The sequence below is a fragment of the Sugiyamaella lignohabitans genome, chromosome D (assembly GCF_001640025.1).
Source record: "Sugiyamaella lignohabitans strain CBS 10342 chromosome D, complete sequence".
NCBI classification, from domain to species: Eukaryota; Fungi; Ascomycota; class Dipodascomycetes; order Dipodascales; family Trichomonascaceae; genus Sugiyamaella; species Sugiyamaella lignohabitans.
The window spans coordinates 1,977,805-2,000,031 of record NC_031673.1 but is presented as its reverse complement, the minus strand read 5'-3'; the positions used below and the strand labels follow the sequence as shown (position 1 = coordinate 2,000,031).

General features: G+C 44.6%; 9 protein-coding genes across 9 annotated transcripts; 4 read left to right on the top strand and 5 right to left on the bottom strand.

The window, feature by feature from the left end:
• Positions 1-51: 51 nt before the first annotated feature.
• ADD66 (Add66p) lies at positions 52-819 on the top strand (the record flags this gene model as incomplete). The annotated part of the gene is made up of 1 exon (XM_018882386.1): positions 52-819. One exon carries the CDS (start codon positions 52-54, stop codon positions 817-819), a length of 768 nt encoding a protein of 255 aa, XP_018736768.1.
• A 1,747-nt stretch (positions 820-2,566) lies between these two features.
• ADH2 (alcohol dehydrogenase ADH2) lies at positions 2,567-3,658 on the bottom strand (the record flags this gene model as incomplete). The annotated part of the gene is made up of 1 exon (XM_018882385.1): positions 2,567-3,658. The coding sequence occupies one exon, from the start codon at positions 3,656-3,658 to the stop codon at positions 2,567-2,569; it is 1,092 nt and encodes a 363-aa protein (XP_018736767.1).
• Positions 3,659-4,324: 666 nt separating this feature from the next.
• NIC96 (linker nucleoporin NIC96) lies at positions 4,325-7,438 on the bottom strand (the record flags this gene model as incomplete). The annotated part of the gene is made up of 2 exons (XM_018882384.1): positions 4,325-7,052; positions 7,176-7,438. 2 exons carry the CDS (start codon positions 7,436-7,438, stop codon positions 4,325-4,327), a joined length of 2,991 nt encoding a protein of 996 aa, XP_018736766.1.
• Positions 7,439-7,630: 192 nt separating this feature from the next.
• On the bottom strand, positions 7,631-10,105 carry CHL1 (Chl1p; the record flags this gene model as incomplete). Its single annotated transcript, XM_018882383.1, has 1 exon — positions 7,631-10,105. One exon carries the CDS (start codon positions 10,103-10,105, stop codon positions 7,631-7,633), a length of 2,475 nt encoding a protein of 824 aa, XP_018736765.1.
• Positions 10,106-10,879: 774 nt separating this feature from the next.
• AWJ20_5252 (uncharacterized protein) lies at positions 10,880-12,208 on the top strand (the record flags this gene model as incomplete). Its single annotated transcript, XM_018882382.1, has 1 exon — positions 10,880-12,208. The coding sequence occupies one exon, from the start codon at positions 10,880-10,882 to the stop codon at positions 12,206-12,208; it is 1,329 nt and encodes a 442-aa protein (XP_018736764.1).
• Positions 12,209-13,374: 1,166 nt separating this feature from the next.
• On the top strand, positions 13,375-14,448 carry VPS74 (Vps74p; the record flags this gene model as incomplete). The annotated part of the gene is made up of 1 exon (XM_018882381.1): positions 13,375-14,448. One exon carries the CDS (start codon positions 13,375-13,377, stop codon positions 14,446-14,448), a length of 1,074 nt encoding a protein of 357 aa, XP_018736763.1.
• A 206-nt stretch (positions 14,449-14,654) lies between these two features.
• UBP2 (Ubp2p) lies at positions 14,655-15,026 on the bottom strand (the record flags this gene model as incomplete). The annotated part of the gene is made up of 1 exon (XM_018882380.1): positions 14,655-15,026. One exon carries the CDS (start codon positions 15,024-15,026, stop codon positions 14,655-14,657), a length of 372 nt encoding a protein of 123 aa, XP_018736762.1.
• Positions 15,027-15,180: 154 nt separating this feature from the next.
• UBP2 (Ubp2p) lies at positions 15,181-18,822 on the bottom strand (the record flags this gene model as incomplete). The annotated part of the gene is made up of 1 exon (XM_018882378.1): positions 15,181-18,822. The coding sequence occupies one exon, from the start codon at positions 18,820-18,822 to the stop codon at positions 15,181-15,183; it is 3,642 nt and encodes a 1,213-aa protein (XP_018736761.1).
• An 835-nt stretch (positions 18,823-19,657) lies between these two features.
• Positions 19,658-21,085, top strand: BCS1 (bifunctional AAA family ATPase chaperone/translocase BCS1; the record flags this gene model as incomplete). The annotated part of the gene is made up of 1 exon (XM_018882377.1): positions 19,658-21,085. One exon carries the CDS (start codon positions 19,658-19,660, stop codon positions 21,083-21,085), a length of 1,428 nt encoding a protein of 475 aa, XP_018736760.1.
• Between the last annotated feature and the right edge of the window lie 1,142 nt (positions 21,086-22,227).

Sequence of the window (22,227 nt, the reverse complement as noted above, 5' to 3'; positions counted from 1 at the left end):
CGGTGATCTTTCAAGCTTCGGTTCATCACTTCAACTTCCATCAGCATCACCATGGTCTCTTCGGGAAGCAATATTTTGGTAATTCCTGCTGTTTCAGCAGGAAACATTCCACAATTGACACTGGATTTACTGATTCATAATCTGGATTGCGAATTTGTCGAGAGTTTAGACGACCGATATCTGTATCCATTTGCAGGACCACGAGATGGACCTGTAGGTATCAAAGCAGAACCAGGTCTTACTACGCCAATTGAGGCATACAGATCTAAGAAACACACAGGGCTGACGCTACTTCAAGTGCGGTCACCAACATTACCTGGCTGTAAAGCGAAATTTGTCTCAGAAACACTTGTTCCTTATGTGGAGAAAGGTCAATACACAGACGTAGTGGTCCTGGGATCATCCAATGCCGCTTTCGAGCATTCAGGCAACCCGTTCGATTCAGGGGCTGTGGTAGGGACCAGCCGCCTCCGTGTTTACACCACCGACCAAGCCAAAGGAGATTTATCCGAACGACTGGCAGCATTAACGCTTTCGGGGACGCCCAAAGAAAAGCAGCAGCTCCCTGGGCCGCCTGAAACCTTACCAGAATCTGGGATCGTACTTGACGCACTCAACGGCGTGAAAACAGTGCCCGTCTCGGCTATTGTCACATTTGCATACGAAGGAGACAACTCCGGAGATGCTCTCTGGCTGGCTGGCGAGGTCACCAAAATGCTCAACATCGAGCCCCCTGCCACCTGGCGCCAGCCACGATCGTGGCAGGGCATCTACGGCCGGGAAATCCCTGTCGGTATCGAAGAGGGTTTATACTCTTAAAAAATCTAATGTGTTATGTTTTCTCTTGGGGGGTGCTGCCTCCGGCGGCTGGGGCTCCGCCCCAGACCCCGCTGCTCCTCTCGCTCCGCTCGAGTCGTTTCCGTCGACGGTCCCAGCAATCTCCTGCGAAGCAGGAGCTACGGGGTCTGGGCGGAGCCCCAGCCGCCGGAGGCACACGGGGCACCAGTAGGGATTAGTCTATTTAGTGTGTATAGGCACGGATGATGCGCTTCTCGATGCCGTCGAGGAGATACTCGTGTTTGACGAGGTCGAGGTTCTCGGCTTGTGCGATGAAGAGTTTGTTGAAGTCGGTGTTGGGGTTGGACAGCATGGGGTTGCCCATGGGCTGTTGTTGGGTGACTCCGCCGGCAGAGTTGCCGTCACCGAGAAGGAGGCCGTAGACTGACTGTAGACCGAGGAGATTGAGAATGTACCAGGAGATGGAGGACACCCAGCGGACGTCGAGGTCTTGTGTGGCCACTCCGGATTGTAGCATAGCTTTGAATCGCGTCGTCAGAGGGAATGGCAGTTTCATGAGCACGAATCCTGCAAAAAACGCATTGATCCAGCCCATCATAATCGTCTGGGGGACAAACATCATGATCTGGTTTTTAAGTCCTCCCATCATGGTCTCCATGGATTTGGGATCGCTCAGGGCATTCATGCCTGGAGACTGGCCCACTGGATCCTTCAAGAAAACACCTTTTCTAAAACTCTCCGAGTACACTTTTTGTCTCGAAGTGAATGAATCTTTTGAAAGGTTATTAGCAGATGCTGTCAGAGCTGCTCCATAGGCAAGGAAGTTTCTTGTCATGTTAGTTGATACAGTCCAAATATCCCCGATCAAGGGTCCATGTTGGTACGCTGACTCGTTATTTGACAAGTCTTGTGTACATGACTGGACTGTAGTGGGAGAAATTGAAGCTTGTAAGCTCAATTGCAAAGAATAGTCGTGCCAAAAATACTCACTGTTCTCGGAGTGCCTTGGTCTCGAGTAACTTGACAGTGGGAGTCAGCAGCATTGTAGCGTAGTGCCGTAGAATACCCACTAAAATCATCACAAAAGTAATGGGAAACAGGACCCATGGCCTGAGTCCAGGGTCAAGAACCAGATCCGGAACCGCCATTCTTCAATATTAGAGAGACTCGAGTATCTGACTGGATCTGAGGATCTGTCGAGATGCAAGTATCGCATGGCTCTCGTCATGAAGTCTAGCGATATTAACATGACCTTCTGCCTAACCCATGTAAGCGCGTTGGCGGGCTATGAAGATATATCAGCGAGGCTCTTGGCGCTACCAGAAACTCTGTAATTTCAAATCTACTGAAGAATATTTAATTGAAAAATGAGTTGAATGAAGAAATCACTTGGCTGTGGTTTCGAAAATGCAGCCAATTATTAAAATTCTAGCTCCAAAAATAAAAAATTAAAAAAGAAAAACTTCTTTTTATGGATTTTATGTCAACCATTTATACATGCTAAATCATGTACAGGTATTAGTACAAATGCACAATCACCTACACTAATGCTCAATCACTTACACTAAATCACGTACACAGTAGATATTAAGTGCAAAGCTTATTCACAGTTAGTGAATAAACTTATCAGTAAACCATTTGATCCATCGTAAATCTTTTATTTTAATGTTTTTTATCACTTACACTTATAGAACAGCAAATACAATGCGATTCACAAACTACAGTATATAAAACTATGTAGACTAACAACTACCTCAAAGGCATCTAACTAATCAAAGGTAATCACAGCACGTCCTGGCAATTGACCCTTATCCATCCTATCCAAGATGGCCTGAATATCCTCAATAGGGTGAACAGTGATTGATGGATGAACCTTATCTCTAGCAAGGAAATCAAGAGCCTCGAGGATATCATTTCGGGTACCCACAAGAGAACCAATAATACGAATACCCTTCATGATAGCCAGCATGGGAGGGAAGGTCAGGTTGACACCTACCTTGGGAAGACCAATACAGATCAAAGTACCCTGGACAGCCAAATAATGCAATGTCTGGTTATAAGAAGCCTCAGATGGAGCCAATGACAAAACCACATGAGCACCAAGACCTCCAGTGGCATTCTTCACTGCACTGACAATGTCCTTCTCCTTGGCATAGTCGATAAATACTTCAGCACCAAGCTTTTTGGTTAATGCTTCCTTATCAGCACCAGTATCAATTGCAATCACACGCAAGCCAATTGCCGTGGCATACTGAATGGCCAATGATCCTAGACCGCCACCTGCACCAGTCACAACAATAGTCTTACCAGCACGAGCTTGGGAACTCTTGATTCCTCTGTACACAGTCAAACCACCGCAGAGAATAGGACCAATTTCATTCTCGTGCTCTTTGGAAATATCTGGTACAGGAATCACATATTGCGAGTGGATATTCACGTACTGCTGCCAGGTTCCATTGATATGAGTCGAGTAGAATTTGGACTTGAGACAGAACGCCTCACCATCTGGAATAAGACAAGCACTACAAGTTCTACAGGGGTTGTAGAGAAGAGGAACTCCCACTTTGGTTCCCAATGGATAAGCAGTAGGATCAACAAGCGAGCCATGCTTGACAATGTATCCATAGCCCTCATGACCAGCAACTTGGACTTGCATTTTACTTCCCCATGATCCTTTAATAGCTGACAAGTCTGAATGACATACTCCTGATGAGTATAGTCTCACTAGAATCTCATCGGATTTGATTTCGGGCACCGGGAAGTCGGTTTGAACCTCGACTTTGAAGTCCTCACCATACTGTGTAACCACAGCTGCCTTTTGAGTCTTGGGAATTTCGTATGAAGTAGGTTGCTCCACCATTGGTAATTTAAACGTTTGTTATCAATTTATCAGATCAAAGTTGTTAATTCACAACGAATTAAGAACGACACTTGTGACGACACGGTCATGGTTATTTATAAAGTTTAAATTTGTGTTGGGCCGACGCGGCGAACCTCCCGACAAACTAAAATCGGCATTCTGTTTCACCGATTTGTATCCTGCTTCACTCATGACTACCCCGCATTTTTCTACACATGGGGCCTTGGCTACTCTTCTTCCTTCCGCTAAACTCCTGACTACTTCCGCATTTTCATGATATGTGGGGTATTTCTGCATGACAGACGGGAAGATAAGACATTACTTATCAGGGGGTCGGGCCTCCGGCGGCTGTGGGGATCTTCCCCTGATATTCTGGTTGTGCTCTCGCTTCACGAACTTTTTACGGTTCGTCGCTGACGAACGAGTTTTACCCTCGTGTCTGAATTTGATTGATGATATTTGTCAGCTGGGGGTTAAGTTGTTTTTTCACGTCTCGATCTGACTAAAGGTGCCCAGGTCGCTAGTTCAAGGCTCTGACATCCTGTCTCGTGGGTGTTTTCTCGTTCGTAGCTCGTAGTTTCATAGTTTGTTAGATTTCCACACCGTGGTTTTAAATAATTGATATTTATATTACATGGTACCTGTTGTTACATATGTCGACTTAAATTATACCAAGATTTCGAGGCTGGTAAGTTGACTATATACTTCGCGAGGCATGCGGTACTGGATCATACCAGCGTAGGTCATACAGTTTCGTGCTCTGATCCTTAGTTCAGCAATGTTGTTAGCACGACCTGAGTTGCTGTATGCGCTGTCATTGAGTGCCTGACTCTCATTTACAAGACATTGCATCACCATGACGAGAAGCGATGGCACGTTTCGTGCAATGGACTCGTGCAGACCAACAAACTGTTGAGCTCGTCGTCGAACAACTGCAATATCGGCCTGTGGTGACAATGTCAAAATGCCAGTATTGTCGACTTCTTGAAGACAGTCTTTCCATTGACCAGCAGCAAACAGATCACGAGCAGCAACAATTTGGAGAAGAACGTTACATGTTTCTCTATTGCGTTGTGACACTTTTGATAGAATAGCCGGGTTGGCTGAATATACTTGCATCATACTCCGTGCCAGTTGTGCTGGATCATCGGTAGCTGAAAGCATGAGAGGAACTCCTGATGGCAGCGATGTCATAGGACGACCAATCTCAACCACTGAAAGAAACTCTCCAAGAGATTTAATAATGATCGATACAACTGTGTCATATTCTTCTGACAATTGATACAGGAGAATCGAATCAGCAGTACGGCCATATTCACTGGCCTTGATAGCTGCTTGTTCAGTAATCGAGTGAAGAAACTCGGATGGATCACTGATGTTAATAAGTGCCATCTTCTGTTCAATAGCTCCTGGCTGACGAGTACCATCAGCACGAATATCTCCAAGAAGTCGCGAGAATTCTCTAGTTTCAAGCACAAGCTCTTTGAGTGCTTCATGAGCCAAACGAAGATGTTGCTTGCCTCTACCTCCTGTGGTGATATCGCCATTAAGACATATAAGAATAAGATAGTCGACGGCCTCGCTAGGATCCGACCTTCGGAAATCTCTTGTATAATAACCAATAAGACGAACAAAATTAAGCTGAGGTGTCTCCTTGTTGTCGAGAATTAGCAGTTCCGAGCTGTATTTCTCAACGTCAGTCACTGGGTTCAATAGACCATAGTATGTAAGAGCAATGGCAAAGTGTACTGCATCTACTTGACTAAATGAATAAGCATACTGCACAGCCCATTCAAACAATCCAGATAAGAGAAGAACTTGGAAATACAATCCAGGTGTCTTTTTATTCGGATTAAAGTGTTTAGCACCAAACTGAACAACAACTCGCTGAAGATCAAGCAAACTGTATCGCTCAAGACTAGGATTACGCATACTTGACAGACCATCTCCTTCCCTGGTGAGCATGAAATGAATCCACAGCCAGTCTTCGGTGGTCTGTAACACTTCTGGGAACGACTTTCTCGAAAGCTCGCATCGACCAATTATCTTGTACAAGGCATATTTATAAGGATCCGAGTCTTCATCAAGGAAACGGATATGCTGGTTGAATTCTGTATGCAATCTTTCCTGCAAATCTCTCGGCAGTCGGTGGTCTGGATCGGCTACAAATGCTTTGAGATACACAGGGAACGATCTTTCTATTTTTCTGAGTGACTTTTCAATCTGTAAAGTGAATTCCAGAGCATCTTTGAGATGGCCTGTACGAATCATGTAGTATAATAGAGCCCAAATAGGAATATTATTAACAATTTCCAAATTCGATTTCGTCCACTTACCACCCTTCAAAAACTTGAGATTGAGATATGCTTTGATTTTGTTGTAAACTGATGGAACACCTCCAAGTTGTGCATCTTGGGGATATTTGAGAATCTCCGACTCGATGAGCTCGTAGAATTGCTCTTCCAAGTATCGACGTGACCCTGACACAATGCGTCTTCTAAGTTCAACAGCATCAGTAGAATTAATCTTGTCACTGTCGATATGAGCCCTGGCGTATTTTCGGATAGTAATGGGCGTTGTTCGTCTGCTGACAGAATCCTGCTCTCCAGAAATGTATCCAAGAATTTTCCATGCATCATGCATTTGTTGAGATTTTGTGTCTGCTGCGGAGTTTTGAATAACGCTGCTAAAAGCAGATGCAATTGCAAAAGGACGGTTGTCAAGTCGAGCTTCATTCAATTGCGTCACCACATGAGCATAACGTTTGGTCGCAGAATTGACTGACGATGAGTTGGCTAAAGAGCTGGTCTCAGAATCGTACTCACCAACATTGCCTTCAGCATAATCAGCAGCATTACCAGTTCTTCTCCACTGAATGAAATCAACATCAGTAAATTCTCCATCGGCATCATTACCACCGCTTGGACCAAGCACCAACCGTCCCAGAGTGGCTCTTCCCCATGAGTGAGCAATTGAACCATTTGTCGCGGCTTTCTTAGGTGTAGTTGAAGAGGCACCAATTCCACTTGATCTTCTAAGACTGCTTTGTCTCAAGTTTCTGGTCGAATTGCCAGAAACCGAGCCACTCGCGCCAGCTGCACCTCCAGAAGACTTGGCAACCAATCCAAAATGGCTGCAAATTTGGCGTTTTCTGGTCTCCCAGTCTAATGTAACGTTACCAGCCAAGTATAAATCGAATTCTCTACCAGCAGATCTCACGGACTCTTCGATAGAAGCAAGGATATTCTCCTCCTTCTTGGCTCTCAGATAGTAATCCAAATCAGGTTCATTAGCCGTGAAGGTCGTAGTCTCGAGGTTCTGGTGGAAGACAATTGACTGCAATTCGCTAGCGATATCTTCGGCATTGACACCACTTCCTGCTAGAAGATAGTGGCTAAACAGTTAGTATCATCTCACCTCGAATCCGTAATCGAAGTTGCTCGCGAAGCGAGCACAACGGGGTCTGGGGCAGCGCCCCAGCCGCCGGAGGCAAGGCCTCACCCCTCTAAAGACTTACGCTTTAGTGTCATTGTCGTCCACATAATGTTCACGAAGCTTTTGGGCACGTTTTCGGATTTCACTCAAACCCAGCTGGATTGATCCAACGTCTGACGACGCGTTTGGTAGATTCCTCGATGACTCCAGAAGTTCTGAGAGCAGAGCTTGGGCGGGAGGTGGAAGCACCGACGAGGAGTTCGCAGTGCCATTGGCAGATGCTTCTGACTTGCTTGTTCCAGCAGGCAACGTAGAAGAAACGGATCCACTGACAGCAGTAGCCATTGTTATTGTGAGAAAACAATCGTTGACCTGGGTTGCAAGTCTACGTATTTACATTTTTCAGTGTTGTTTTTATTGCATTGCATTGTTCAAGGTCAGCCCTGCACCCTTGCCGCTATCTTATCTCGCCTATCAATATGGGTTTTGAAGATGAAGTCAAAATAATATTCTTAATATATATTTATATAAATAATGCTAATGCTTAGAGTGCGAGCTGAAGAAGGTCGATAACTCACTATGCAGTCGGAGCGTAGACTCTTTGGTCTGAGTATTTTGTGTGCTGGGTGAAAGCCTGGCTCTGATCCAGGTCGGTAGCTTGGATTGAATGCGCTGAGAGTTGTACCGAGTGTCTATAAGGACCATTGCTGCGTAGTCGTTGGCATGTCGAATAGCTCGACCGATACACTGGTTGACAGCTCGCATGCAGAGGTTTTCGTAGTATTCGCGAGATAGATCTCGTGCTTGTTGTAACGACTTGCCAGATGAGAGTGCCGTTTTTTCTATGAAATCGCGCTTGGCAATGATTTCTGCTGAAAAGGCATTAGGAAACGGCAAGCCTATCATGACTACCATACGGGCAAGATCGTCTGAGAAGTTGATTCCTTCCGACATCTTACCTCCAACAACGGAAAAGAGTAGTGCTCCTGAAGGTGAATTATCAATTGCTTGGGAGTATTCCCCTAACATTGATTCAATTGACTGGGAATCGTTTGGTTCAAGAAAGATCTTCTTACTTGAATTCAGCTGGCTGTAAAGATTTGTAGCTTTCCATCTTTCAACTAGATTTGACAGGTACTGGTAACTAGGGAAAAAGACAATCATTCCGTGAGGGACGGTTTTAGTGAGATTCAGAATGGCGGAACCAAGCTCATCAATCATAGGTACAGATGACCTGTTTGCAAATGAGAAGTTAAATTCAACATTACCATGTTGAGTCATTGTCGATACAATTAAGTTTCTGTCCGGAATCACATGTCCACAGCTGAACAGTTCTATTTCAGAGCGAGGAATTAATGGGAATAAATAATCAAGGTAGTCACGAGTTGGCTCCATTGTGCCACCGGCGAGAATAACACAACGAGCTGCTGACACTACCTCTTTGAACTGCTCACTAGGATCTAGAAGCAGGTACTGTAACTGGAATTCTTTGCTTTGTGCAACTCGCGAGTAGAATACTTTGCCCTCGGACGATATATTTGTAATCGCTTGAAGAAACGATATCACTTTTGAAAGTAACAATTTAGGCAACCTCTTCAGTGGTTTAGCCGGTACCTTGACTGTAGATACAGTTCCTGGTTGAGTAATCTTCGTAGCGCTCTTTTCTTTGTTCTTGTCTTCAAGATCATCCTGTAGTTTCTCTAAATAACCATCTACCTTGAACGCAAGTTTTGACTGCCTCAAGTACTTTTCTAACTTGTAAGTATTGATAAGATCGGCTGTGCTAGACTCATCAAAGATCTTGGCGGGATTGACTTCAGTGCCAAGGGCGACTTCTTTTGGTGGTTTTTTTTCGCATTCGATCATGAACTTCTCCAGTGCCCCAACAATCTTCATTGTATGCGATAAATACACTCTATTTCTTGAATTTAGCTTTTTAGCAAATTTCTTCCAGTAAATTTGTAAGCCTTTATGAGCCATTCTTACTTCAGTAACGGAGACCGCCATGGAATTGAGTGACGATATTGTATCTAGCAAGTTATGAGCTTCATCTATGACGACAATCGAGTCTTCCAGGTCAATTCCAAGAGCATCTCGAGACGACTTTTGCAACAACAGCTGATACGGTAAAGTTACGATTTCCGTATTGGCTACCACATGTCTTGAGCCATAATAAGGACAAACTTCCAATTCTTTACCCAAATCGGCCAGATCTTCTATATCTCGGATCTTGGCCAACGTTCTATCACGAAATTTATTAAGAAGTACCCTGTCTTCGGGATTGTGTTCCCGCCGGAGCCACGCACATCCTCCTCCAGATTCCTTTTGTAAATCCATACAAGCATCATTGATTTGCGAACCAACTGAATTCTTGTATTTGTTAACCTTTGGGTTGACGCAGAGTTGTTTTCGAGATCCTAGAGGGACAACCTTTGTAGACTCGCTCTCTGAACATTTCTTCGGATCACTCGAGCCAGCCATTGATGGGCTGAATTTTGGCAGCTGCAATTGAGACGCAAATTGGCTCAGTTGCGAGTGTGTTCGAGAAGTGAAATATATTTTTACCTTGTTAAATTCTGCCAATTCTGTGGCTATTGAGTCTTCAGTACTAGGTCCAGACAGAGCTGTTAGTAGATTTTGAACTTCTTTAGACATTCCGCTTTCGCTGTCGTAAGGCGGAAAACTGCTCTCAGTATCGCTATCATAGTCATCTAATAAAAAATCATCATCTGATTGTTTGACTGAGTTTTTACTTTCAGGCTTTCGTTTCTTTAAATAGTGATTCTTATCTTTGTTTTTGACATGAGCTTCATACTCTTGTTCTTCAATCTTTCTAATTCTTGCAAGATATGTCTCGAACTTTTCAATTCGCTCATTCTGTTCTTTTATTTTCATTTCCATCACACGTTTCTTGACCCATTCTGGGCTGTCACTTTCCGACTGGGCTGGTCTCGTTAGTACGCTGCTCGTTTGAACCTGACCTAAACTTCCTCTCCCTCTTCTCCCCGTCATTTCCCTACTTGTATATCATTTAGCTTGCCACAGAACTAATATTCTCCTGAAGGCACTTACAAGTCGCCTCGAATTGCCGTCTTTTATGGTCACGCAGCCAGGTCATACAACCGCAGATAAGTGATAGCGTCTTTCCGGTGCCAGTAGGACTCTCGAAAATCCCTACTTTCTTGCTTTCCAAAGTTTCGTATAAAGTATTCATAAAGTCGAGCTGGATGGAATATGGTTGGTAAGGATGGTGAAAGTTCCTATTGGCCAGACCCGTCTCGTCACAAACTGGTCTTCTGACCGGCTCTTCCCCACCACTAGCCACTTTTGTGACTTTCCAAAGATCATTCTGGTCGGATATACCAACTTCACCAATGGGCATTGTGACCTGATCTCAGGGGTAAAATCAACACGATCAAGACGCGTTTTCCATGCTCGAATATATGTTCTAGATCGTCTATCTTGTTACTGTAAATAGATGATAAGGGCAAGGACATCAGGCACGATGGCATTCGATGGCTTTCGGAGGATGAGCCGAGAGAAACCCGAATCGAGATCATAGCAACAAGACAGATATATGCTTTAGTAAGAGGTTTACTGGTGGACTGACGTAATCGTTTGTCAGAGTTTTTCGAAATATTCAAGTGCTGGAAATTTTTGCTGCCAAGAATTGCTATATATTATTACTACAGCTGCATCGACATCATTCCACGGACTTGAATCCGACTTGGTTTTTGATCAGAATAGGCTCATTGTCATCTAAGACAGCCATTACACTACCAAGAAATGCCGTCACCAATTTTTCTTTCACGGCCCTCGGCAGGTTTTACGTTTGTTTCTGTATTCAGAGGTGCTCAATTAACAGTCCTGGGAACATATAGAGCTCTGAGGAACCCGGAACTTATCAAACATGGATATTATAGAAAAGCAGCTATAGCAGTGGGCATTTCAATTGTAGTCCAACTGATCTTATGGCTTCCACTAGTTGTATTGAGATGGGCTCTAGAGTTTTCTGCATATATCTCGGGAAGTTCTAATCATCATACCGAGTCTGTAATAGACACTCTACGGTTTCTACAGAACAACGTATTTAATGTGGGTCCACTACTGATATCAGGAGTTAGATTCTTCAAACCAGAAATGGATGATCTATTTTTGATCTCTCTCAAATTTGTGGATCGGGTTTATAAATCCAAACATCCTGATACGGACCGCCAGTACTATCCTGCTTTGATAGAGTCTGGCAGACATTATCAGAGAGTAGATGGTATTGGTGGCAGTCGTGTCAGTAGTTGGGTTGAACATGTTGTTCCTGGCTGGGTAGTTCAAAACACTACAATTAATGGCCATACTGCTCCTTCTCTTCCTCCTCGGCCCACCTCATCAGCATCCAATACTCCTCCATCAACCCCTCCGCCAGACCAACCTCCTGCTCAATCCATCGCTACCAACAATAACAATAACAACAGTAATATCAACTCGAGGAGAAATAACGGTAGCAGAGGATCGAAACGAGCATTTTTCGATTTCCTGGCTAACTACGTACAACGATCAGGTACGACGTTACTCGCACTGCTATTTTCTCATGTGCCCATTATAGGACCACTAGTACTTCCTGTCCTATCGTTCATGTCGTTTAATTCAGTAGCAGGAACTCCTGCTGCTGTTGTGGTATTCGCAATTGGGTTCATGGTTCCTCGTAGAATGATGATTGTGTTTCTATCATCATTCTGGGGATCTCGGTCACTAGTCCACGAACTGCTCATCCCTTACTTCTCGCGCCTTTCCTTCTCCAAGCCCCAGAAAACTCTGTGGTTCTCCAACAGGCAGGGAATCATGTTCGGATTCGGGGCTGGATTCTATTTATTTATGAAAATACCTTTTATTGGTGTTCTTGTCTATGGACTGGCTGAAGCAAGTGCTGCTTATCTCATCACCAAAGTGTCAGACCCTCCTCCACTACAGATTGTCAAAATCAGCCAATGGACCGAACACCAGACCCACTGGACTGCTGACGATAAAGTCATCAGCGAACGCATCGATTCTGATGACGGTTTCTCTTCTGCCAACTTCTCAGCCTCGATACCTGGTGGCCCTGGTGGCTGGACTTCTTAAGTTCTCAGTCGTCTGAACTTGGGACTATAGTTGTATAATCTAGAATTAACCAGGTACATTGAAATGTGTGTGGAGGTTGTGCCTCCGGCGGCTGGGGCTCTGCCCCAGACCCCGTGGCTCCTCTCGCTTCGCTCGAGTCGTTGTAGTGGGATTTGGACGATATTTCCATCTTCCCCTGGAGTCTCCCAATGCGCAGGGACCGACCAGATAACGCAGGGTGCCGATAGTGAGCATAGAAGAGTCAGATCCACAACAGACGTTGGGAGATAAGACCTGCAGCTGGTCTGTTATGAACAGGCAGCATCTGCTGCCAGCTGCCGAGCCAGCGGCCAACTGGGTGATTAGCTACATAGTACGGCGTGGGGAGAGGATACCGTGGTAATGGCCAACAGCTGGAAGTTCGGAGCGAGAACTAGAACAACACGCGAAACCAAAACCCTTTGCAACTGACCTGAATCCTACAAGTGAGTGACAAGCTGTCAGGGTTCGATTTGCAGGCTTCAAAGGGAAATATTCTGACTGGCCAGCCAAATTATAAAAACAATAGAGTCTGCTGAAGATTTGGACGGACTCTGGTGCATTTGCTTGTGAGACAGGTTGCACCATCACGACGGTTACTACCATCCTAGTTTGTTCATTAATACAGTCAATTATTGTCTGTTGTTTGATTCGCTCAATCAGTGGTACTCGACGATTTACTAATTGTTAATACCAAGTTAATTGGACTTCTGACAGGTAATTGTTTTGTTTGTGCTTCTGCCACGACAGCGCAGACAACATATAAAACCTCATTTTGGCATTTTTTTTCAAGAGGCTTTTATTTTTTGATATTTCAACCTATTTCTGTTGTCATAGTTGGTTTAGTTGGTTTTTGCATATCTAGATTTCTTGATTTGAAAATCTAAATACTCTGTTTTGTTTTTGTAGCATCGTTTCATTTCGTCTAGACCTAGATTGTCGATACGATCGCTCATAAAATTAAAAGTTTAAAGAGAAGCTGATCAATTCGACTCGTTTGATTATTCTTGACCTGATATTTATATTATATCACTATCGACATAAAACTTGATATCACTCTCTTGAATAGTTCATTGTATCATCGCCTATATCAGCATCATCATCATCATCGTCAACGACATCAACAGCAACATCTAGTGTAATTAACAATGTCAAGCGGAGGTTTACAGAGAAGAAGAGTAGCTGGAGGAGGATCCAGTGGTGCCACAAGTCAGGGATCTAATAACGAATCCTCGCCTAATAACAGCCAGTTCAATGGCAGCGGTGGATCACGTCATGGGTCTGCCTCACCAGCAGTGGGATCCAGTGAAGATCGCAAGGTAGCATATGATCCTCAAGATATTAATAATACGGCGGATGAGCTCCGCCAGCCAAAATTCACTCTTATGGAAGAAGTTCTATTGATGGGTCTTAAAGACCGCCAAGGATATCTGTCATTTTGGAACGATAACATCTCGTATGCTCTGAGAGGCTGTATATTAATGGAATTAGCTTTTCGCGGTAAGATTGCTATGGTGAACGATCCAGTTCGTCGTCGCTTGCCGCTTTCAGATCGTTATGTTGAAGTTATTGACGATAAAATCACCGGTGAAGCTCTGCTGGATGAGACTATCAAAATCATGAAGACTTCTGAGCCATTAAGCATTGGCACCTGGATTGATTATCTATCTGGAGAGACCTGGAACTTAACTAAAATCTCATTTCAATTGAAACAAGTTCGAGAACGACTAGCCAAAGGGTTGGTTGACAAGGGTGTTCTACGAACTGAAAAGCGTAATTTCTTTCTATTTGACATGGCAACCCACCCAGTGACTGATACGCAAGTGAAGGATGAGATTAAACGCCGTGTCATCACACTTCTGACAGCTAGAACCTGTGTCTTGGGTCCTACTCCCTATTTCCCCGAGGATGTTCCTTTCAGATATCTCCGTTCTATTGCTCTGGTAGGAGGATCATATGCCGCCAATGTGCTGGAAAACGCTCTGTCCACCCTTGGATATGACGCTCGTGACAATGCATTTGCTCGGGCTGATGAGATCCTTGGGGACTACTCTGAGTGGCCATTCATTTCCCGTAGCGCCTCGGAACATTCTACTGGTGTGGGTGTCAATCTGTCTACTGTTATAGCAGATGAAGTTGCTGCCTACCCAGATAAAGCCCTACAAATCGAGATCATTGCTGCTGTCTTTTCTGTCTACGCCAAGCTCGATGCAATCATGTAAACCTCTTGAACCTACTCAGAATACAGCACTCCATCCCCAGCCGCCATTCTATAGACAAATAATTCATTTAATCGTCGCAATCACCCGACGCCCGACTTGAGCGAAGCGAGAGGACCGGCGGGCTCTGGGGCGGAGCCCCAGCCGCCAGAGGCATAGCATGACCCCGAGAGAGAGTCATTAAATAAAATAGTATTATGATACATGCTTCATGACTCCATAGAATCGATGCTACTTAGTTTATCGGCCTCGGTCTGCAAAGAAAGGGGCTGGCGAACAACTGCATCAGTATACTCGTTAGCAAGATCCTCGCGAACAAAAACTAGGAAATAGGGAGTTGCAGTATTGTCTTCACGGTCATCAAACACCTCGCTATAGGGTACTTCAGTGACGTATTCGTCGTTGTATTTACGGAAGACACCCTGTTTCATGTCGTTGATGTAGATCCAGTAATGGCCAAACGTGGCCTGGCCACGGTGTACAAACACCGAATGGATTCTGTACCCGATTTTCTTCATATCCGAGAACTGGTTTTTAACAGCTTCGTCTAGTTCAGCTAGTCGGTTTGTAATCTCCGTCATCCTGGCCGAAATTCGTTCAATCTCATCGTCAAAAAACTTTATTACGCGTGGTGATACCTTGAACTCGGTGTCTTTTTCCACTTGTTGTTTGAGCCAGTCTCGAGTTGCAATTAGCGAGTCCCGTGTTGTCAATCCATTGTTCTAAAATCCAGTGTTAGTTTTTGTTCCTCTGTTGGAGGTTCTCTTGTCCACTTACCTTTCTGCTATTCAGCTCCCGTAATTGTTTTTTGAGATCAGATATTTCCATTCTCCAGGCAAACACTTCGCGCCTCTTAGCATGCAATTCAGGATCATCCATATCTAGATATCTATCCATATAAATAGTCTCATCAAATTTCAGGAGTGCCAGCGACTTGAATGGTCGGCCTAACACCCGATCAAACTGAACTCGCTGAATTTGTACTTGAAGAATAGGTGGTAGCTGAGAAATAGTCACTGATCTCCTCGTTGGTACAGACTCGAGCTCTACAATGTCTTCTCCAAAGTATGAATCTAGTGCTTCATAAATATCTCGAGATCCTTCGGCAACATCTACTAGCAAGCTTGAGAATCGTTCTGTTTTTTGTCGTCGATTCTTGCCATCAGCCTCTGCTTCAAGAACTTGTTTAGTTTTGCCATAGAATAACTCCTTAATGATGTCCACTTGTTCACCGTCCTCTTCGTATGCTGTTGGTTTAAAAGCAGCTTCAATTTGGAACAACACATTCTCAATACACTCAGTAACATCCTGCTGTCTGCCAAAGAGGGCTGAGTCGATTCTTCGGTTCTTCTCTTCACCTGGACTGCTGGCTGGTGCTGGTGTTAAAGAAGCACTGTCTACCTCGACAACATCCACTATTGGCGCTGTTTTGAATTTACTAGTGAGGTGACCTGTGTCTACGGTTCCAGGAGTCTCATGATCCCCAGATACGACAATAAGTGGAGCGTCAGTGTGGTCGGCTGTTACAGCGGTGCCTTCTTGAGCGGCTCGGGCTGTTTCAACTTCTTGTTCATTAGGCTTGCCGAGAACATGAACAGTGGCCCTGGGTAAAGTTTCCTCGTCTAGGGTCCTAGAAACCTTTTTCTTAAGACTTCGTAGATCATCTGATGAGTTGTTTCGCTTGGGCTTTTCGTTTTCCTTATTAGCATCCGAGCTTGCAGACGAGCCAGAAGGCGTTTCAATAGCTTCGGTTTCACTTGAGCTAGTATCAAAATCCTCCAACTGATCCAAACTGGAAGACGACGAGCGGGTAGTTCTCGGTTTCATTTGCACCTCTTCGATATCAGTTTCGGCATCAGAGTCAGAGGAAATTATCATCACATCAGGGGCCTCTTCCTCAACAGCGTCATGGACTGTAATATGCGGAGTATTGTCATCGGCCTTGGAAACACTATTTTCAGCAGTTATCTCAATAGCATTTTCATCTTCTTGCTCGTCTCGTGCAGGTACAAGAGCCAAATAAGCCAGGTCCCTGGTTGGCGAAACATGTTTATCTTTGGTCGTAATCATTTCAGAAAACAAATCGGAAAGCAAACAGACAAACTCTTGCGCTCTCTTGACCTCCCAAGCAGGCACATTACGACCGCCTACCTTTTTCTTCTCCAAGTTGATTGATGCCAGATTCTCTTTGTTTGGTGACTCTACAAAGGTTCTTACCGCTTCTCGAAGAGGATTGATTGTGAAATAGTACTGCAGCAATGAGTTTAAATAACATGTGTTTCCAATGTTGTTTAATCCCACTGGCCATATACCGCCATGTGCATCGGATTCATCAGGTACTGCGGCCGCTGAAGCATTTCCAGTCGCAAGATAATTTGGAATAACTTGGCTATCAAAGCTTTCACCAATTCTCCTTAATGCCTGTCGAAGTTCAAGCACTTCATCTGGAGTATCTTTCAATCGAATCTGGAAAATTGTAATAATGCTCTTCTCATCTCGCAGAGAAGTATCAATGCCTAAAAGTGCGCAAGCATTCTCGAGATCTATGTCTGGCAGGCTTCCAAAGGTCAATGACTCGTAGTAATTAAGTAATTCAAACGACTCTCGTGCCTTGGCAATAGTAAATAATGCTAACTTGAGCTGCTGATCGTTCTCTTCACCCATGTTGTAAGCCTTTAACTCAAACGAGACTTTAATAGAATCGATCGCAATGTTCTCAATACCTTCCTCGGTGGGGATTTCCAAGAGTTTAAAGGCTTCAACCACATCCATCTCGTCAATTTCAAGCACTCTCTTCACCTTCTCAAGCGACTGGCGCGTCGTTTTCACTATAGTGTCTAGGGCTCCTCGTAGCGTTGCCTTCGAACTGGGGCGTTCTTTTACCATTTGCTTGTACGTATCGATCAAGATCTCTTCGGAGATATACGACGTCGAATAACAAGCTTCATCCATGTCTAGATTAAAAGTTCTGTATGCTTGTTGAGCATCATTAACTGTTGGAATCCCCATCGAGTAAAGCTCCATGACGCGAATTTCTAGATCCTCGCTTTGACGCACCTGAGCAATTCCTCTCAATGAGTCAAGATACAAGTAGGTGAATTTCTCATCATGCAGCACCTGTTGGTTGTACCTCTCCCAGATCAGTTCATCGCTGAAGTTCTCCACCGTACCTAATGCTATATAATGAGAAAACTCGCTAACTGATAAAGCACTATTAGGATAAGAAGAAGGTGGTCCGGTGGGGTATGAGCTGCATCCAAGAGCCTTGAGCAGATGAGGAACAGCATTCTCAAGCTCATGACTATACTTTTGCTTAGTACCGGAATGCGAAATTGCTTGATATGTGAGCAAACTAGCCTCTAGTAACATGCGGGACATTTTTTGACGAAGAGATGCCGTTTCTGGGTTGGAAAAGTCGTGCAGATTCGGCGGCACATATGCCTCTCTTTGTTCATCCCGTGAAAAGTGCAATCGTCGACATAGAATAGAGGGGTCGACCCGCATGTTCAAAGTCGGATTGTTGAACATGATCTCCTTGGGTTCTTCCGAGTCTAATGGCTTGAATATAATGTTGTACAAGGTATTAAAACACACGTAGTCGGTTGGAACCGTTGCTGAAGGCTTCTGATGTCGATATCTTTCGAATCGCTCTCTAATTTTCTGGGGGGTAAACTGGGATATATCCTCATCGTCAAACTCAGGCGGTCGCACGATTATTGTAAGCTCAATTGAAGTTACCGAACATACAAACTTGTAAATCTCGGTTCGAGGATCCTCGTCTATTATATCCATTCTATTGTCGTCAATAATTAGATGAAAGTCGTGAAAATGGGGTGTATCAAGAATGGACTCTAAACTAGGTCTCTTAGGAGGTGGTGGAGGTTTACCCACTCCAGGTAGGGGCTTCTGCCAAGCTGAACTAGCCGGTGGTGCAGTCTGATCACCATCACTTGTGTCTACTGGATCAACACTGGAATTCAAGGCAGTATCGCCCTCAGAGTCGAACTCTCGTTCTGGATCTGGGCTCACTCCAGATTCATTAGACGACTCCTGTTGTGGTCCACTGGCCGTTCCGTGACTTCGGGGAGCTGTTATATGCAATTCTAAGTGGTCTCTAGTATTGGCGAGAATCAGGTACCACACCTGTTTCGTTCCATCAATAGAATCACTAACCACTGGGTCAGGTGCATCCTTCAAGTAACAGATGGAATTAAGTCGCTGAACACTTGGCTTAGCACCATTGACTCCTCTTGCCAGAGCAATTGGCTCCAAAGGAAACGTTAATGGCGAATACCTCAGTAAATCTTCAATAACCCTGGCTGCTGACTTACCTCCCGGCTGGATATGTGCCGGAAATGACGAGTACCACGACGACATTCTAGAAGTACTGACTATACCGAAATCAGCCAATCCAACCTAGAAGTGGAATGCAATAAATAATAGAATTAACTAGTCGCAATGTCTTGTTTCCTTACTTTCTTGCGTACTATTGTTCGGTGTGTTCTGACTCGGTGTATTCGGAGTGGTGACTGCAATTACCTAGTGGCAACAGTGAAAGATGAGTTAATTAGTAAGCCTCGCCAGTTAATACAACTGATCCAGAGAACCAACCACACTAACGAATAAACTGATATCAAAAAAACGAGCAAACTGAACTGTGGCGGAAACTGCTGTAGCTAACAATAACGTAAGACGATGCACGAATGGCTGAGCCAAGATGGCGCTTCACTATGTGTAATGTCTATCTAATCAGCTCGCAGCTAACCTCAGTGAGGCTCAGACAGCGGTGGTGATCACACACCACACATCCCCCTTTCAACCCCCGCCAAAAATCACAATTCCTGACAAAATTAGCACCCACGAGCCGACTGAACACTTTCTTCTGGGGAGCTGCCTCCGGCGGCTGGGGCTACGCCCCAGACCCCGCTGCTCCTCTCGCTCCGCTCGAGTCGGAGCGCCTACAGTCCCTGAAATCTCCTGCGAAGCAGGAGCCACGGGGTCTGGGGCGCAGCCCCAGCCGCCGGAGGCAGCTCCCAAGAAGAAATGATTGGTTTTGGAGGAAACTGGTTGAGAAGCTACGTCTGAGGGAAGTTCAGGGACCCGGATCTGACGCAGGGTCTTGGTAGCCGCACGTGAAATTTCAGTTTGTGCATGGGAACTGCAGTGGTTTCGACGTTGATTCTGGCATTTGACAGTGAGAGTTGACGAAGATATGGATAAATTGTGGCCCAGACAGGGTAGCTCGCCAGGTGTAATTGCCGGTGCGACCAGTCAGGGTGTTTCGGAGAGCGAAAATGCCGGAAATGGAGTCGGAGTCTCTCTTCAGAGCTCGTCCAGGGATCTAGCAATGCCAGTGGTATCTGGTGATGGCAGTGGTGCGAGTTCGTCGTCGTCGAGATTTGGTCAGTTTTCCGAGTTTCTCGAGTCGAATCCTATATTTACTGCTGGATTTGGATTGATGGGATTGGGTGCTGGTCTGGCAGTCGCTCGCCAGGGAGTCATGCGATTGGGAAATTTAATATACAGACAGATGTTAGTGGATCTAGAGATTCCTTCAAAAGATAAATCGTACACTTGGTTTTTAGAGTGGATGTCTCAGTATCCGAATCGAAACTCGCGTCATTTGAGTATTCAGACAGCTGTTAAACAACACGATAATGGATCAATTACCACCAAATTTGAGCTGGTTCCTGGTCCTGGTAAGCACTTGATTCGATACAAAGGTGCTTTCATGCTCATTAAAAGAGAACGGTCTGGTCGTCTGATGGACCTGACGTCTGGAACTCCTTTCGAAACTATCACATTGACTACACTTTATAGAGACAGACATTTGTTCAACGACCTGCTAACAGAAGCTCATACACGAGCCCAGTCTCAGCAGCAGGGCAAGACAGTTATTTATTCTTCATTTGGCCCTGAATGGCGGCCATTTGGAACTCCAAGACGCAAACGAGATCTCGACTCGGTTATTCTCGCTGAAGGTGTTAAAGAGCGGATGCTCGACGACATAAAAGACTTTCTTAATACCAGTTCCTGGTATTATGATCGTGGTATCCCATATCGACGTGGGTATCTGTTATATGGACCACCAGGATCTGGTAAATCAAGTGTAATTCAGGCATTGGCTGGTGAGCTTGATTACAATATCTGTATATTAAATTTGTCAGAGATCACCTTGACTGATGATAGACTCAATCATCTCATGAACCATATTCCCGAACGGAGTATATTACTGCTAGAAGACATTGACGCGGCTTTTAATGAACGTAAACAGTCTGATGACCAGGGTTTCATGTCCGGTGTCACCTTTTCTGGTCTGCTTAACGCTCTTGATGGAGTTGCTTCAGCCGACGAACGTCTTATTTTCATGACGACAAATCATCCAGAACGCCTCGATCCTGCTCTTATTCGCCCTGGTCGTGTCGATTATAAAGAATGTATCGACAATGCTACTGAGTACCAGGTTCGCCAAATGTTCCTGCGTTTCTACGAGGGTCATGACGCCGAATGTGAACTTTTTGTGCAGAAAGTCATTGATTTGAATAGCACTGTCAGTACTGCCCAGCTCCAGGGTCTCTTTGTATATAATAAAAACAACCCCCAAGGTGCCATTGATATGGTGCCTTTTCTCAAACAATAAATGCATTCTTCCCTCTTCATCATCTATCGACCAATAAGCTGTAATGTGAAATACAGGTCCTGAATACCCGAAACACACTAACCCCTAATGTTAGACATGTTGAGTCTTTTAGTGAAACGCTTGTTAGTACTTGGCATGAATCATCGCGTCGGTAAATTCAACAGTGGAATCAACCGCGGAACTTCTTCAGGGTCGATTCCGTGGCTTGTAGAACATGTCGTGCAGCGATTGGCTTATTCTTCCCCTGTTCTTTATCAGACTTGGATTTCGCCTGTTTCATTAGTCTAAAGATTTTGTTAGATTGTCAGCCTGTAAATATTCCTAAGAGTCTTCACCTGACATTACCCTACTCACTCTTCAAGAAACAAAATATAGTCAAGATAAATCAGCACATCTGCGTTCTTCGATACGGTAGTACCTGCTTTACACCCCCGAAGGTGTCTCCGAAAAGAGCTTCTTGGATACAGTCTTCCCATTTTTATCTGTTAAAGTGTATCAATTATTTGTGGTTTGTTTGTTGATGTTCGTATTGGTTCCTGCTGTCGATCATCACACCAGTGATAAGATAAAAGACAAAAATCGCCGGTTATAGACTCGGGGGGTCCGGTCTGCCTACGGTGGCTTTTCCCAGACCCCGTGCCTCGCTTTGCTCGATAGTTTGAACAAGCCAAGTCATAAGCTCTTTGTTTCGTAAGTATCTTGTAAGTTTTGCTTTGAGCGTGAAGAATGTAAACCCCTCTGTTCCAGCTGAACACCCCACTTGCCATGCCAAATGCAGTCAAAATAATAACGATAAAATTATAATTAGTCGTATGTATGTATTCATAGCCACCTGGAAATAATAATGTCTCGTGAAGCAACAATAAAACCACAGTGATCAAGAGTCTCCAGTAAAAAGGTAACGTGGCAGCCTCGGAACACTGTCCCGAAATGCGTACTTACAGAGAGTAAAATAATGAGGGGGTCAAGCGGGAGGTTTGGAAGTAGATACTGTGCACTTGGTGTTCATTTTGTAAATTCTGAGACCTCTCAGCTACATTTTATACTGCTATTTTTATGTTCCGTGGTCCCTGCATTTGATGACCTGCGTAATGAGATCATCTACAAGTTATGCTGTTTTGGGTCAAGAGAGTACGGTTGGG